Here is a 17444-nt window from a genome sequence, read left to right as displayed (position 1 = left end):
CCTAGTGATCCCACAAATTTGAGAGATTGTTCGGGAGCAGACGGAAATAAAAATCACGCAAAGTGCATAATGAATCTCTGATGAGTGTTTCATAAATTGAAGGGATATTATATTAAAATGAACAATGCAGTTCTGATTACGGCAGTAAAGTCCAGCAGACGACCTCATTTACTGCAACAGATAGCAAAGAGCCTGTCAGTTTGCCCAGTGCTAGTCAAGCTTTGAGGAAAAGTGGCTGTAAAAAGTTAAATTCAAACTTGGCTTTTTAAGAGGAGTGACACGGGTATGTGAGCTTACAAACCTTACCTGTAATTGCGAAGTAAAGGTTTTTGATATGTTGCCTACAATCCAACATGTTTAAATTCGATTTAGTTTCCGTGGCTGATGTCGTTTTAGAGAAACTGCAGTTAATGTATTACAGCTGGAATCCCAATTGGCTCCTTTCAATTACTGATTTCCGTTCAGGTCGGCCAGTTTGCTGCATTTGAATTGAAAATCCACGACCAGCGAGTTTACCTACCTAAAGTTAAGATTAAACTAAAGCTGATTTAAAGATGGTTCCAACAACGACGAAACCAGATGCATAACATGAAATGAAAAGTTCTAATCAAGCCACATATGTTCTCCCCATGTTAGCGTGGGTTTTTATCCAGGTCCCCGACTTTCTCTAACAGTCCGAGACATACAATTTTTTCTTAATTAAGGACTCTAAATTTGCACGAAGGTGTGAATTAGAGCGTGAATGGTTGTCTGTCTTTATGTGTCAGCCTTGTGATAGTCTGATGACCTGTCCAGGGTGTAACCCGCCTCACACTCAATGTCAGCTGGGAACGGCTCCAGCCACCCGAGACATATAATGATAAGTGATTACACATAATGGATGGATCGATGGATATCAAAGTGTAAACTCGAAGAATACAGAACAGTGAAATATTCTTTCCCTGACATGCATGTGCATGCTTATTTGGTTTATTTCCTTATAATGGATCATGAAGGGTCATTTTATTCACACTCCAACAAGGCTGAGGTGTTTGCAACTACCCGAAGCCTATAATATGTTGCTAACTGTAGCCCTTGGATCAATAAAGCCAAGACTATTGCCTACTGAATACTCTTAAGTACACACACACACCGGCTTCATCTTGACACGCATCATAACTTAAGGCTACGCCACGGTCCTACTTCCCAGCAAACGTTAAAATATTTGCAGACAATCGCCTGTTAACACGTTTGGGTGGTAGAAGCTGTAGCCATCCACCTTCTTAACCTCATCTTCTAAACTCTCTCATTTCATCCTTCACTGTGCATTGACCTGTCTTTGACACAACAGAAAATTGGCTGATCCCGTCATATATCATGTTATTCGCGGATTGGTGATTTCTTGATGGACATATTAGTCTGTTGTTTGCATTCACCATTCCACCCCTACTGCCTTCGTGGGAGAAATTAATCCTTTTTACATGATGGTAAAGGTGTTAAGAACATGAACAGACAAATAATAAAAACATATGATATCTCACTTATTCAGTGCTTTTGCACAAATTTGAGTATCTGTTGTGCAACCCACACATTTTGAAATAAGTCAACCCAATCAGTTTATTGTCAGCTGCCTAATCAGAAAAAACATTTGGATTCAGATGTCACATAAAGGCTAATTAGAATATATCCCCTCCATTCTGAGTATCGCCACCCACAGCTTGAGAACTACCTTTGCAAAGGTATGCCATGTGTTTCTCGTAAGCCAATCAGATCAGACTTTTTTTTTTGTTTGGGGGGGCTTACAGAGACAGGCGCTTAAATGGAGAGTTTCAGACAGAGGTATATTCAGCCAGACAGTATGAGTAGCATACTGTGTTTTGAACATTAAAGCATGTACACATGTTATAGTACAAACCCAAAAGTATGAACCTAAAATGAGCATTTTATGTCGCCTTTAAACACCAAAATCCTCAAGCCCTGACTCATCAGGGTTCCTGTTCAGCTCTGTAGCTTTTTGCATTGGAGCTCCCCTGTCAGGTGACTGACAGCACATTCAACAAAAAACACAGTCAGCTTAGCCAGGACATGAAGAATGTAGCTTACCAGATAAAAGCTTACTGAAACACTGAAAGCCACAGAAACATCCCTGATGTTTCAGCTTCATGGTTTCTTGAGCTGTTAACCGTATGAACTGTTCTAACATAGTTTTGTTATATATCATACACAACAGAAGACTGACTGAATCCAAATTGAAAGTAAAAATTCAGATTTTGCGCCCATGGACATGGATGTAGTGCATTTCTGAGTTTGTCAGCTTCTGCCTGGTACAATCCACATTTCTGGCTTGAAAGCTCTCTTACCTATGAAGCGTATGATACGGCGGATAAGGGGGTTGAGGTAACAACAGTCTCCTGTGACGATGGTTTTCTCCTGGGCCAGGAGAGCTTCCCTCGTCGACTTCATCACATACATGGACACCTCTCCAATGAAAATCTACAAACGCACACACACAGACAAGGAAGAAAAGAAAACATCTAGTTAAGCATCCCATTATAGGGCAGGGTTTTTTTTTTTGCCCTGTCTAGCGTGTGTACATAAACCACTGTGTCTTAATGCAGCCTTTCTTCAGGTCCATTATAGTGTGGACATTACATCAGGTCTAATGGAAAAACTGCTGCCGGACACACAAAATGAAACTCATTGTCGGTTGTCTCCAGTGATGCAGGCTGCTACAAAAATATGTGTCTTCATGAGCGGGAGTGTGTACAAACATTAAGAGTGTATTTGTGTACGCATGTGGCTTTGGTCTTTGTGTGTTTGTGTTCATAAAAGAGTTTGCTTTGAGCCTCAGGACAGGTAACAAAACTCCCTCCATCCCTTGTGAATGCTTCAACATTTTCTTATGAATGCAACTCTAATCTTCCTCTTTCTTTGTGGCTACAAGCAGCATTAGAGGTTGATTTTGTGATGTTAGGAAACTCAAAAAAAAAGAAAAAAGAAGAAGAAGAAAATGGGGACTGACAGCAGACACATAAAAAAGGGTATGAATGATTTAAAGCTCTGCACTGGTTTCAGTCTTGTCTGGATTTGTCAGCACGAAGAAGGTTTGAATTAAAAAATTTCAAACACTTTTTTCCATTGGATCATGACTGACATAAAGTGTGCAAATACTAGATGAAAATCTCATAAATGCATGATGACAGAAGAACCCATCTTCTGATGCATATTGACCCAGAAACATCTATCTTCAAGGGGAAAAAAAGCCAAATAAACATGCCTTTATCTTCAAAGAGACTGTGACTGTAAAGGGCAGGGAACTTGTATCATGTAGTTTCATTATGGCTGAGCAATGGTTGTGACAAGTCAAAATGCATTTTTGCAAAGCCTTCAAAGGTACCTGACTTACATTATTTCCCTTCAGGCTATAAACCTTGTTTTCTAGTTGTTTTAAAGTGGCCCTATTATGCTTTTTCACTTTTCCCTCTCCTTTAGTGTGTTATATATATTTTTGTACATGTAAAAGGTCCGTAGAGTATAAAACCTGAAGTCCACGCCTAAAAGGAGTTACATTACATTACATTACATTACAGTCATTTAGCAGACGCTTTTATCCAAAGCGACTTACAGGAAGTGTATTCAACATAGGTATTCAAGAGAACTACTAGTCACCAGAAGTCATAAGTGCATCTCCTTTCTTAAACAAGCATCTCAAAGCATAAACCAGAGCAAAAGTATAGTGCAGAGGCAAATTACTACGAAAACAATAATTGCAACAGACTACTACGAATAGGATAAGTGCAGTAAACGAATACGAATTCAATAAGTGCAGCGAACTAATACGAATACAATAAGTGCTACGAGGAAGGCTCAGGGTAGTACTTCTTGAAGAGGTGAGTTTTCAGCCTGCGCCTAAAGATGGGCAGCGACTCTGCTGTCCTGACGTCAGTGGGGAGTTCATTCCACCACTGAGGGGCCAGGACAGAAAAAAGCTGTGACCGGGTGGATCGGCCGCAGGGACCTCTGAGCGACGGGGCAACCAGTCGCCCCGAGGCAGCAGTTACCCTCCCCCTCAGACACACTGCTCCTGAGCTGCCTGAAACGCACCTGGAAGTAGCATAATAGGGCCATCATAAAGTCATAGTGGTGATTAAGGTAACAAGTTTAATCAATAGACATCACTATGAAACATTCACACTAGATTACTTACATTTACCCATATTTTTTTTGTTTTACAAGTTGTTTGGAATCTATTATCTATTATGTAATTGTAACTTTTGGTGAATTTAGGATGAATCTACAGAAACAAAAATTTTGTATATTTTATTTGTTCTGTCCACTAATCTGAAAGAAAACATGTTACGGAAGTAAAATAGCCCAAACTCTGAACATTGACAAGTGCATGTTTTTGCCTTGGGTGTCTCATTCATGATCTATATTTAAGTAGAATTATTCATGACCCTCTTTAAACATTGTTACATAATCAAAGTCAACAAATTATTTTTTGCAGTTGTTTAAAGTATGCATATGCAAACATATCTATGTTATAATATATCTCAAATTTGCCCTGGTTACTGGCAAACTTTTAAAAAACTTAATCAAAATCTATAAATTTCCACTCACATCCTTTAAATGCTGACGAGAAGTGTTTCCCTGAATCTTTTCATAAATTATTACTTTAACATTTTTAAGCAGCTAGTAATTGCCTTGGAGTATTTGTCTCACTAGTCTGCCTCACTGAGAAGGTTAGTTAGCACAGACTGATTGTCTTATTTCAACTCATGTTACCCCCACTCACTTTCAAACAAATGTCATGAAAACTGAACTTAAGTGACTGAAAACAACTTTCTCTTTAAGGCATTGTCATAAAACTTAGGAAGGACTTGGCATTCAACTGAAACAGTTTGATGTCTGAGCGAAAAATGAAAAGGTTAAAAAGTAATGTAATTCTTGGGAGTAATTTGTCTTAAATGAAATGAAAAGAACAGACTTCTGGTTCATATGCTAACTTAATTGATAACTTAGCCATCCAATAGTGTAACAGATTTATGGGAGCTCAGGTCAGCAATACCCTTGAAAGTCCATAAAATTCAGTACCTGTGACATTACAGTGACTGCCCACAGTATTTAGGATTATATTTTTTGTTTCACCCTATTCACATTTTGAATTACTCACATATTAAATGTGACAACTACCCCTGTGTAAAACCATTAATCATTCATGCTCCGGTTTCTTCAATCATACTGATTGCCAATTATTATTATTTATTTTAATTAACCCACCTGAAGCAACATTGGACTGTCCTTGCTTGTTACAGTAAGCTGTTCATTTTATAGCATAATCTTTTCAAATATAAACAAAAACAAATCTTAGTAGTTCAATTTAAGTACGGTTTATTTTTTGGATTTGGAAAATAATCAGTCAAATAGATAAACTGTAATTGTGTTGATTTTGGCAATCCCTGTGGCCAAAGGCTGTAGTGTTTTTCACACACTATATTCCCTTTAGAAAACCTCATATTTTTCTGAGGCAGGGTATGATAGGGTTCTCCTTTGCCTCCCTTCCCTCCAGCATCCATCAGTGTTGTTTCCAGCAGAAGGCAGCTGCTTTCAGCAAACAAGCTCTGACAAGTCCACTGTACGTTTCCATCCCCGGACCAAATTGTTGATGGACTAAGCTAGCGGCTAGTCAATAAACATAGTGGAACATTTAGCAGCTAAAGAGCCAGATATTTCCCTCAGGAGTCATAGGAGACCAAAAAACGGAGCTAAAAATGAGAGGGAATATTGGACACTCACTGGTTAGCCAGAAACATGACAACGAATGGATGCTAAGGTGATAATATGTAAAGCTGCTGTGTTGACAGCTTGTTATGCTTCCCCAAAGTGGAGAAACAAGATCAATTAATGTTCTTTTAATGTCTTCTTAATGAGATGATTATTTTCAGTATTGCCACCAAGACACACATAAAAGGAAGTGGAATTAGAGTTTAACTTGTGAAACCTCATGGTGGTTAACGTGTGGTGCCTTTCATTAGTCAGCATCATGCTTTCATCATGTTGAGGGAGAAGGATCACCTTTTATGAAGCCTGTCCATGGATGAACAGGTTTATGGCACGGCGCATCAGAAACGACCCATCTAACCTCTACAGCCTCCAATTGGCCCGGCCATGTGGAACGTTCCGAATAAATTACTGCCTCCATGCTAATTGGCCAACATCCCTGTCATCATTAATTCTGATTGGCTGCGTGCTGGTTTATGACGCATATGGCGACAGGACGATATACAGTGAGACACACAACTTTAGCACCTGACACAGCACTCTCAAAGGGCACAATTAAAAAGTTTGTGATAGCATTCAGATGGATTAAGAGACTATGGCCATTTATTATATGCCAATGAGAGAGAAAGAGAAAATAAATGGAAATATGGGGAATGACCAGCACTGTTAAACAAAAGCTAAACAGCTGATACAGCGCTGACGAGGGGTGTGTGATCAGGGACAAGCAGGATAAAAGAAGAAGGATTTGTCTTAGTAGGTTTTAATTAGTTTAACAAAAATATTCACAAAAAAATCATATTGCGTAAGAATAAGAGCCCCAAAAACATGACAACATTGATAAATAGAAGACAAAGAGAACTGTGTACCAACTCATATACTGATGTTGTTAGTTATACTTTGCAGTTTCTTTTTTTCCTTTTTTGTCTGAGGTAATCAGTGCAGAAGAATCTGTCAAAACTGCACTCTACTGGATTTAAAACCAATTTATTTTGTTCTATTGTGTAAGTCAGAGTGTGTGTGAGTGTGTACTTGTATATATATCTTTGCGAGGACCAACGAGTTTTAGACATTCACAGTGAGGACATTTTGGGCGTCCTCACTTCTACAATGGCCTGTTTGAGGGGTTCAGATTTGGTTTTAAAATTAGGTTAGGAAATTAGGGGAAGGGTTTGGGTTAGGCATATAGTTTTGCTGGTTTGGGTAAGGATAAAGGGCAATGGGAATGCATAAATGAGTGTCCTCACAAAGATAGAAGTGCAGGGATACGTGTGAAGGGGTTGGGTCGCTGAGTGTGTGCGTGTGCACAGGTGTAGCACTGTAGAATTCTGAAGCATCTGCGCACCAATTCGCTACTAGAAGAGAATGCAAGCTAGAAGTTTTACTTGTTTAATAAAAGTGTTGTTTGACTTCAGAATTACACACCGGTAACCATAGTCAATGTTTTCGCCTGAGAGCTAAGAATAAAGTGTCCCACATAATAAACACAAAAAGGGGGGAGACACAAAGAGGCAGCAGAACGGTAATATCTCATTACAAAAAAATGGGTGGCGTGTTTCCAGGAACCAGACATCTTTTATGATCAAATCCCAGATTAAGTGCCTCTTGAAATCGTAATAGAAGAGGAAGATGTCTGTTTGGAAAGGAATCTGGGATATTAAAATGGGACACATACGGTACACTGCTAAAAGCCTTTTCACGGCACTCTACCGTTCTAAACTGAATTTTAGATTTCCTGTGGAGCATTCATCAGAATATGGTGGTTCTCGAGGAATGGCATGTTTCACACACCAAATCAAGATATTAAGACATACTCAAGTGGTGTAGTGGTGAATAAGAAGTCAGCTATGATAACACATATCCTCAGGAAATCATAAGATTGTGATTTTGGCTACAGTTAGTGGCAACTATATAGTTTAAATGTTGGTGAACAACAGTATCACCAGGTAAATTAGGGGTTAAATTACCAACTTTCACCAGCTCACAATGCAAATGAATGTAAATGATTATACAGTTGTTGCACACTTACAGCTTTAAAATACTGTATTTTCTTTTTGACACCCTATATGATGTGCACTAAAATCAAAGTCAAAGCTGATTATTAATCTTTTAATGACTCTTTTACAACTAACACATTGTATCTGCACTGATGTGATGCACCACTGCAGCCCTTAACAATTCAGTACTGCACGGTTACGAAACATAACGAGGCTTGCGTCTGACCAAGCCGTATCACCTCCTTCAGACATATTGAAGCCACCGCGTTTCTATATTCTGGGACTGACTCGTCTTGTCCTTCTCATGTGGCCCGAGAAAGTGAATTCTGACATAAAAACAGACACATGCACACAGTCGTCAGGAGGTGCTCAGAAAATCTTTGACACAGGGTTTAATAATGAATTGAGCCAGGGACCCAGAGACATATGGTGCCTGTTGTGGTCTGGTGTGCTGGGTTGGAGTCAACAAGCATGGAGCTACACTGACACCTGGCGGCTGCATGTTGCTACTTCTGTTTGTATAAGCAATGCACATGTAGCCCTTGCCCTACATTCATCCACAACTGTCGCTCAGCTATACAAATTAACAATCTTATCTTTTTTTTGTTCATTCAGTGATCAGAAAAATATCTACAACTGACCATTTCACACAAGATATGCGTCACTGCAGGTAACACTAATATGGGCTGCACACATGCTCACTGACTGATGCACTTAAACCACACAGAGCCATCGTTAACGGTATTAATTACACCTGTGCTTCTCCTGCTATGACAAGTATAAATACTGCGAAAAAGGCCCCTTGATTTTAGTAATTACACCATTAGTTTTCCTACAATTTCATGTCAGAATGAGTGTATCTTCCAAATCCATACTGCTGCACAAACTAATTATGTACAGTGTATGCCACATACCGGTTGGCATAGTATACTGTTATAGAAATAATATATAATATAGTATAATATAAAAGAAAATCCAACACTCATCTCGTTATGTACTATGTACTAAATGTTAAAATATGTGCAAAAGTGTCTTTCTTAAGTTGTAATACGTTTTTGTCTTAAGCTGTTTCACCACCACCTCTCGCAATGTATTTTAATTTCTCCCAGCTTTCACCCGCTAACTCTATTTCTTTTATGCATTGCATTGTGGGAGAATAGTGTTCATCAACTTCACACTCGTTGAAAAATTTAAAATTCTGTCCTTTTTCCCAATATAAATACACTACATACACTACTCCCTGCTAAGCATGAAGACATTTTCACCGGTGAATGGGTGTCCCTTTCATTCAGCACAACTAAAGGAACTGTGAATGAATGGTGAAACGTCACGCATTCGCCTTCTAGCATCGCGAGCTACAACTGGGAATCTCCATGGAGACACGGTTTAAGAAATAGCATCATAGTCCGGGGAAAATATGTGTTCTTCAGGTCAGGACAATTCACTTGTGCATTCATCCGAACAAGCAAATAACAAGATTAAGAGATACTATTCCAACAGAGAGCCAAAAGTTCAGTCTGTGAAATCGTCACCTAACTTCTCATCAGACCCATAAAAAGATTTCAAAACAGTCTTCAGTCATACAGGTTGCCATGACATTTTCTCCCATATTTTGACAGCGAAAGTGGAATGTACGGAGGTTAAAGGGACAACTGTAGTAGGTCCACAAAAGATGCATGGCTGAATATCTGTACAGATGTCCTACTTATTTTATATATCATTTAACACTGAAGTAACTTGTGTGGCCTTGCAAACAGTCACAAAGGTAGTTCATTAAGCCATACGGTAGGTTAGGAGTATATGTTTTGAGTCTGGCAACATTAGAATACTTTGTGTAGCAGTGGTTACATTTTTGGTGGTTGTAGTTTATAAGAAAACAATTGGAGAAATAATAGGTTTAAAATGTGAAAAGCTGTTAGCAGTGAACAAATGGTTGCTCTTTTAAGAGAGACTTTTAATTGTGGTTCACCGGTTTTCAACACTGCAGACAAATATAAACATAAAATGGGTTTTTACTCACTATAGCGGTCGGAGCAGCGGCCACCACACAGTAAAGGATGAGAGGGGGGATGAAGCTGGACTCCTCTGTGCCGGGGTACGGCTTCATCAGCTCGGCGTCGTTGCAGAAGAAACCTTGTATGTGTACGCTGAACAGGTCCGTGCACTCCATGTAGTACGCCAACAACACCGTGCCGGACATGATGACAAGCTGGAAGAAAAACATGTCGGAGTGGGATAGAGCGAGAGAGTAGAGAAAGTTGAAGAAGAGGAGAAGAAAAAGAAGAACGAGAAGGGGTAAAGGAGGGCTTGTTATTTGTTCATCCAGTGCACTGAAGGCTGTCCTTCCTTCATTCAGTTTTCTGTGGTTAAATGAGCTGTTTGGTTGCTGATCCCTGAACAGCGCTCCTCTCTCAGCTGTGACGTGTCTTACATGGTTTTAATGCAAAACAACTGCATAAATCCTCTAAAAACATCTATTTTCCTCGCTCTCTTTCTCTCTCCCTCTCTTTCTCTTTCTCTATTTCATGCTAACTCCTCATGTACAATCCCCCCCCTCCACTTACCACCTCCTCTCCTCCCTCACCCCCTCATCCTTTTATCCCTCTAACATCATCTTTTGTCTCCGGCCTCTTTTCGCTCTCTTTCCAGAATCAGCTGCAGGCAATTTTCGTATATAAAAAAATATATATATGGTATTCTTAGTCACTGATTACAAAAAAACACTGGAATATGAAATGTAAGACATTGCACAGCAAGGCTTCTAGTTTTGTTTCTAAAAATCAGCTGCATTTGTGTCATTCAGCCACATATGTGTTGATACTGCCGCCAACCTGCTGGCACTATCTGCTCTAGTTTTTACATCAAAGGAGAGTGATGAGGTGGTGTCTATATTTTAAGAAAGGCCCAATAACATCATCAGAACTGGAGAGAATACCTTAGTCAAGCCAAGGTACTGCCAAAGGTTGACATTAGTCATGTAAAGGTAACATTAAAGTATTAAGAGCTACTCAGCTTCCTATGATTGCAGGGAAAATGTAAAAAAAAGAACCAAATAATAAGATGCTTCATGGCCCTCATATGAATCAAAAACTCAAATCTGATTATTATAAATAGATGGGGCAAACTATTTATAAGGACAGTCATGCATGACGGCACAAGCAGTCATGCATGGCTATCCTGTCACATTTGTCTGCTGAAAACTGCAAACTTCTAAATGTTTTTTTCTTGTTAAAACATCATATTGAAGGTAAAGAATAGTGTTGAGATGGTTTTTCATTCATAAAACGTGATAAATCCAGCCACTTGTAATACTCCTCCTCAACACCAGGTGTCACAATGCTGCCGCTGAAGGATCAGTGTTGCTTCAATACACATTTCCGATTATGTTGTGTTCAATTCAAGAACTATATTCCATAACCTGCTGGGATAAAGTTCATTATTAAACACCTTCAGCCTACTAGAGGAGTAATTGTGACCGTGTTTGTGAAAACACTGCATGCATCTGGAGTCGAGGTCTAAAGTTACACATTTCATTCATCTTATCTCACGAGCAGCAGAGTCAGCACAGACAGTACAACTGTGCATTAGGCAAAATGTCTGGCATTTAACAGTGATCAAAAAGAAATTAAACAAGCAGCTAATGTTGTGTCCCATATAGGAACAGTGCTTTGAGATCGCATTTTCAATAAAATATTCCTGATTGATTGTTTTTTAGCTGTGGATCCAAAGCATTTTCATAATATAAATTTAAATGATGTAATGTAATGTAATGTAATTAATATTTTGATCCCAGTAGTGGGTTCACTGTGAGCTGTGTACTTTCACACACTAAATGTCAGCAACCACTGTACACGTCAGGGGAAAACTCAGGGCTAAGAGCATTTACTACTTGTTTTTTCCTTTTTTCACTCTTACCTTAATGTGCAGTAGCTCACCCTCTTCAAGCCAATTTATAAAGTAAGTCAAATATGACAAAAAAATATGACAATCTCAAAAGTCGAGCGTTTGAAGTAGACACCTCTTTTTTAAAATGACACATTTTTGACATGTGGAACCACTGATTACAAAAAAGAAGACCACATACATCCTTTTATGCAGAAGTATTATTGGGAAAATAAATATCAGTAAGCTCAGTTTAGGTTAGTATTTTTGTATAGTTTTTCTTACTGTGCTAAGAAAGGGAAACTTTTCAAAGAGAAAGTGGATCATTGTTGGCTTTGTTAACGAACCTTGAGCTTGGGTAAAAAAACACATTCAGGCTAGTATAGCCACCACAGTACTCGTCCTATACTACACTACAGGAACCTGCATATACAAATACATATTTTGCAGCAGCATATATTAAACACATAATTACTTGTATCTACTGTAAAATATGGAGTGTGTATGTGAGCCAGACTGGACAATATGGCCGGTGGGGTTCAGACAGTGGGGGCAAAAAAGCAACTGTGTTTATGAGAGAACTGTTGGCAAATCTAGTCGTGACAGATGGCCAAGCCGAGATGTCCAGGTGTGTGGGCCTGTTTATGCTTTTTCGGTTTCTATGACAACTTTTTGAATAACACTAAGCCAATTAGTAGAGTTATTTTTGCTTGTTCCTGTTATTACAAAGGCACCGTGTCGGGGAGAGCATTTTTACATAATTCAAATACATCAACAATAACTCACATGAGGAACCATTGTACTTGGCTGCACACAATACCTTGATACACCACGGTTATACTTGTAACGGAAGGCAAGGTGAAGCCACTCAAATTTTCAGTGTTTCAAATGTACAAAAAAACTCCTCCTTCTTCTCCACCTTACGAAATAATTGGTGACTGATTAACTTGGGTTTAATTGAGCAGTTCTTTACCCAGCTCTGATCAAACAATGACATAAAAACTAATGAATAACAGTAGGAACTGTTTATATGAAGCAGCGACTGAGGACCCTGCACAAAATTTAAAAAAAGCAATAAAGAAGCTGTTGTTGAGCATTTTTACTTGCTTTCTCCAAGTACTTTCTCTAAGTTCACAAACCTTGATGGTAATTTAAAGGTAAAGTGGTGAGTATAAACTCATCTCAGTGTACTGCATTGACACACGTTCAGCTTTCTCATACTTCTCACAAGACAGATCTTGTTGGAAAAGCAGAGTTTGGTGGTAGTGTTTTTCACTGAGACAGTGGTATTAATGCAAATGAGGCTAAATGTTCATCCTTGAACCCTCTACAAGACTACAGGTGAGACACACAGTGACACCCATGAGCATCATTCCTAATATACAAGAACATTTGGTTACTATCATCATTTGAGCACAAACAAACTCCACGTCGGTCCAGAAAACACGGTTTGCAAAGTTTGTATGTTTTCACATGAGGATTTCTCTAAAAAAACAACCTCTATCTGCAAATGTTTTCCTCCTGACATGGACTGATGATCGACAAAGAAGACCCAAAGGTGTTTCAGCATGGAACATGAGAGACTTTTTTTTTGTATTTTACCATTGAAACCTTCAGAACCCCTGAACATTCTAAGCTGAAATCTGCTTTCAAGATCATTTTATCAAATTTGACAGACGTTTGACAAATATGGACTCTATAAAGACCCCCAAATGCATGGTTTGCACTGGGTCTGAACAACAATGATTACTTTTTTTAACAAGTATTAATACTATTATAGTATATTGTTTAAAAAAAAGAGCATGAGAACTTTGTGTTTAGGACCGTGGTTCATCTCCCCCTCAAATTGAAGAAATGGTCTCCGCCCATACTAGACCAAGAGTGGAGTCAATATTGACATGGACAAATGTGCATGGGTCGATGCTGATTTGATGTGATTTGATGGGCTGTGACGTGATGAGACGTGATGAGACGTGACGTGGTGTGATGGAATATGCCGTGATGGGATGTGATGTGATGAGATGAGATGAGGTGTCTTGAGATGCGATGTAATGAGATGAAATTAGTTTAGATGTAATGAGATGAGATGGGGACGGGATGGGACGGGACCGGTTTGACAGGACGTGAGTTGGGATGTGAGGTGAAAGATTCAAATGAGGTAAGTATGAATCCTCTTCATGTAGCCCATATGGGAGGTAAAAGCGTTATCTTGGCATGAATCATTCACATAGCAATCTTAAAGTAATTTATTATCACAGTTTGATGCATTAGAGATTCTATTACATTATAGAAATATTTTAATGGATTCCAACTATGGCAATGATAATACGCTATGATCCTTAAATAAAAAAAGTGATATTATAAGTTGTTATAAAATGCTTTTTATTTTGTTATGGTTTTATAAAGCGTCTATGTTTATATCAAGCAGTCATGCATTTGTTCGTTTCTAGTGTTTTGGGTGTGTTGTGTAGACGGACATATTAAGAGTTCACATGAAGTCAGTTTAAATAGTACGGGGGACTTCGCCGTGGATGATTCAGTGTTGTCTTTCAAGCACGTCAAGAAAGCAAGTAAACCCAGCACATGGCAGGGTTTCCATAGATCAACCATTAGCTTTACATCTGTACTCTTTTTGCTCGTTACATGTACGAGTCTATAACATTCATAAAAACTGAATAAATTTAAAACATTTTGGTTGGGAGCATGCTGTCTTGATAGGACATTTGTTTTGCTGAAAGTTAGTGTTTTAATCTGCTCTTTCACATCCAGCCTACAGCATCACGTTGGTGTTTCGAACCACCATGTTGAACAATTTTAGGATTAAATGATCACCATGGAGATGAAGTTTTCCTTCAGTGCTGCAAATTGTTATTTCTTGGATATATTTGTGCTACGTGGTGCTTCAAAATTGTTGATGTAACATATGGCACACAACTAAACTGTGATTCTCTTGAATCTGAAAATTCTCTTAGATGTCTATGATCAGCAGGTCTTACTAGCAAAACTTACTAGTCATCCCAAGACAGTCCCAAGAGTATATGCTATTAGGGAAATTCAACCATTCATAATGATTTTTGAACTTGTCCAAGAAAGCTGAAGTTTTCTTTACTGGCCTTTAATGGTATATGTCTCCCTACATTCTCTACTGTCCAGTTTACTTTTGCTATTTCCATACTGTCGAAGGAAATTTCCTGAAAATAAATACAAAATTTGTCAGCAATTGTTTGATTGGTAATCTTCCGATTGGTTCTGCTAAATCGCAAATGCATCCCAGAACGTCAGTGCAACATTTTCATTAAAGCAGCTTGTCGGCACACAGCATCCAGAGAGGGATAATTTTGTGATTTAATGTTGTTCCACAAACACGTTCCAGCAGGGTAATCGGCTAACACATAATTCACAGGTCCCTGAAAATATGTAAATTCCAGCGCTTGCAGAAATGCCATGTAATACCTTGTGGGATCACATACCTATGAATGTCAGGTTTACAGGGAAATACCTGAAAAGGGTTTGGACAGATTAATAAGAGGGGTGTACACTAGAGCACACATTCACTTTGACCTTCGCCTCATTTGCATTTGAAAAAAAAAGAGCAAAGCTCGCCTCAAGCTCAACACACAACAGCAACCACATTTGCATTCATTCACCATCCTTGGTTTAGCAGTTTAGCCTGAGAAGTTAAGGTTGCTTGTAGGAAGCATGGGTTGAGAAAATCAAGATATCCTTGAACCATTTCTTCCCTCCTACATTCATCCCAATCACGTTCTCACTTCTAGATATCTATAAAACTCATATTTCCTCACTCACTCAGCCCGCCTCCTGCCACTTCTCCTCCCTATAAATCATAGAAAGTCGTAAACAAGCAGTGAGGTATTAAACATCGTGAGAGTCAGCGGACCGTGACAAATTACCAAAACAGGCCACGAGAGATGAGCAATTTCTGCTTGTTGAGCCTGATCTTACTCTCCTCTTCTCCCGTCTGTCCTGCATTCTGTAGCAGACCTTACTTGGTTCAGAGTCAGGGTACTATTACTTGAGTATTTCAATTTTGTGCTATACTTCTAGTCCACTACATTTTGGAGGCAAATGTTATTTTTCACAACAATAGATGTATTTAGACAGCATCACTTACAACTTTCTTGCAGTTTCTGAGTATTAATACAAAATAATAAACAGTATAAGTAGTTTAAGTTAGCCCTGCGTTAACAAGCTTCAACAATAGTGATACTTACACATGAATACATCAATATTTAAAAACCAGTAATATAATATAAATTATCCTAAAATGGGCCATTCTGCATAAAAAGTAAAGTTCTACTTTTGGTACTTTAAATATATTTTGATGACAATACTTCTCCATAGGTAAAATCACTAGCCAGTGCTTCTGAAATGATATAGATGGTGAAAACAGTGGTGTCATCCCTGGAGGCCGGTTGCCATTTCTGTGACTTTTCTTTATGATCACCTGGACAAGTGGCCCTTTCTCTGTAAAGCACAACTTGTGGCTCTATTATAGTCACTCGCCAGCCAGCGTCATGCTACATTAGCGGTTTGAAGGGCAGACGGACAAGACTGGCTGCCGTAAAACGGTTTTATAAAGTTACTGCAGCATGCCATTATCCTTCTCCCTTGGAGGGCACAATTCACCTCTTTTACCCAGGATTCTACCTCTGTTGAGTTTTTGACATGCTACATTTCTCAGGGTAAGTGTATCGCTTCAGAGGAGCAGACAATAATATACTTCTGCCACTATCCATAAATCAATTACTTATAGGCCTCTAACAAAGTAAAATCACAGACTTTCTTAACCATAAATATTTTCATTCTAAAACTGGATCAAATGACTGTCTGTAATTTAAAAATGTACCCTGAGAGAATTTTCACCCAATTCTGCATTCCCCCTCAGATCTATAGAGATTAAATGGCATATTTTAGCAAATAGTTTTGCTCACAACTTCACTGTTCTAAATCTCTGCTCTCAGCAATCTTGCTTTTAGTCGCAGCAACAACAAGAAACGCTCAGATAAGCCCACTGTACGCTACCCAACAGATAATTCAGACAATGGTAACAACTAGCTGGGGAACATTTAGCAGCTAATGCACCAGATATTCCTATCAGGGGTTGGTGGAGACCCAAACAGAGCTAAAAGGAAAGAGAAATTTCAACTTACACAACACTCAGCTCCAAATGAATGCTAATTTTGGCTAGCACGTTCCCCATATCAACTTTGAAGGTGGTCTTAAGTTAGTTTGTGAATTCAGCTTGTTGTGCTGCCCAAAAGTTGTCTGGAAATCAATTAATGTAGGTTTTGAAAAAGACACGGTCAATAAACTCAAGTTTTTGATAATACTAGCGTTAATTGGTCCAGCATGACCAGTCTATGATATTTGCCTAGCTTAATATTAGGTAATGTTGGCAAACCATATTGTAGAATAACTAGCATTACTCTACTTGTGGTACAGTTAAACTGTGTTTTAGTGTTGTAACCTATGACAACAGTGGCCAGTGTTTATTAGAAGTAACAAAGTATCCTTTTACTCAGGAGTTTAAGTTAAAATTCTCAAAATCTGTTTGCATTTCTGGGAGATTAAGAACCATTTTGCGGTATTACTTTTTTATATGTTTGATATCACTTCGTACACAGCCAATTTAAATATAATAAAACTCTTAATTAAATGAATACACATCCCTCCCCTTCTCCAGTGTTCCCAATCTCTTCCCTTCTTCATGTCCTTCAATCCAAAACCTTTTTACTGTCAGTCCCACCGACCATCTCCTCCCTCACAAACTGAAAACATCCGGGAAAA

General features: G+C 38.7%; 1 protein-coding gene across 1 annotated transcript in view; it reads right to left on the bottom strand.

The window, feature by feature from the left end:
• The window catches only part of plppr1 (phospholipid phosphatase related 1), a 46434-nt gene that overhangs the window by 8062 nt on the left and 20928 nt on the right, over positions 1-17444 (bottom strand). Inside the window, exons 3-4 of the mRNA XM_054612907.1 lie at positions 9775-9963; positions 2340-2472 (exon numbers count right to left, since the gene is read on the bottom strand). Of these exons, the coding sequence (XP_054468882.1) occupies positions 2340-2472; positions 9775-9963 (322 nt within the window). The remainder of the gene's footprint in view (positions 1-2339; positions 2473-9774; positions 9964-17444) is intronic.

This window comes from Anoplopoma fimbria, chromosome 14 (genome assembly GCF_027596085.1).
Source record: "Anoplopoma fimbria isolate UVic2021 breed Golden Eagle Sablefish chromosome 14, Afim_UVic_2022, whole genome shotgun sequence".
Taxonomy (NCBI): domain Eukaryota; kingdom Metazoa; phylum Chordata; class Actinopteri; order Perciformes; family Anoplopomatidae; genus Anoplopoma; species Anoplopoma fimbria.
The sequence above is the reverse complement of the archived record's forward strand: the minus strand, read 5'-3'. Positions and strand labels throughout refer to the sequence as shown.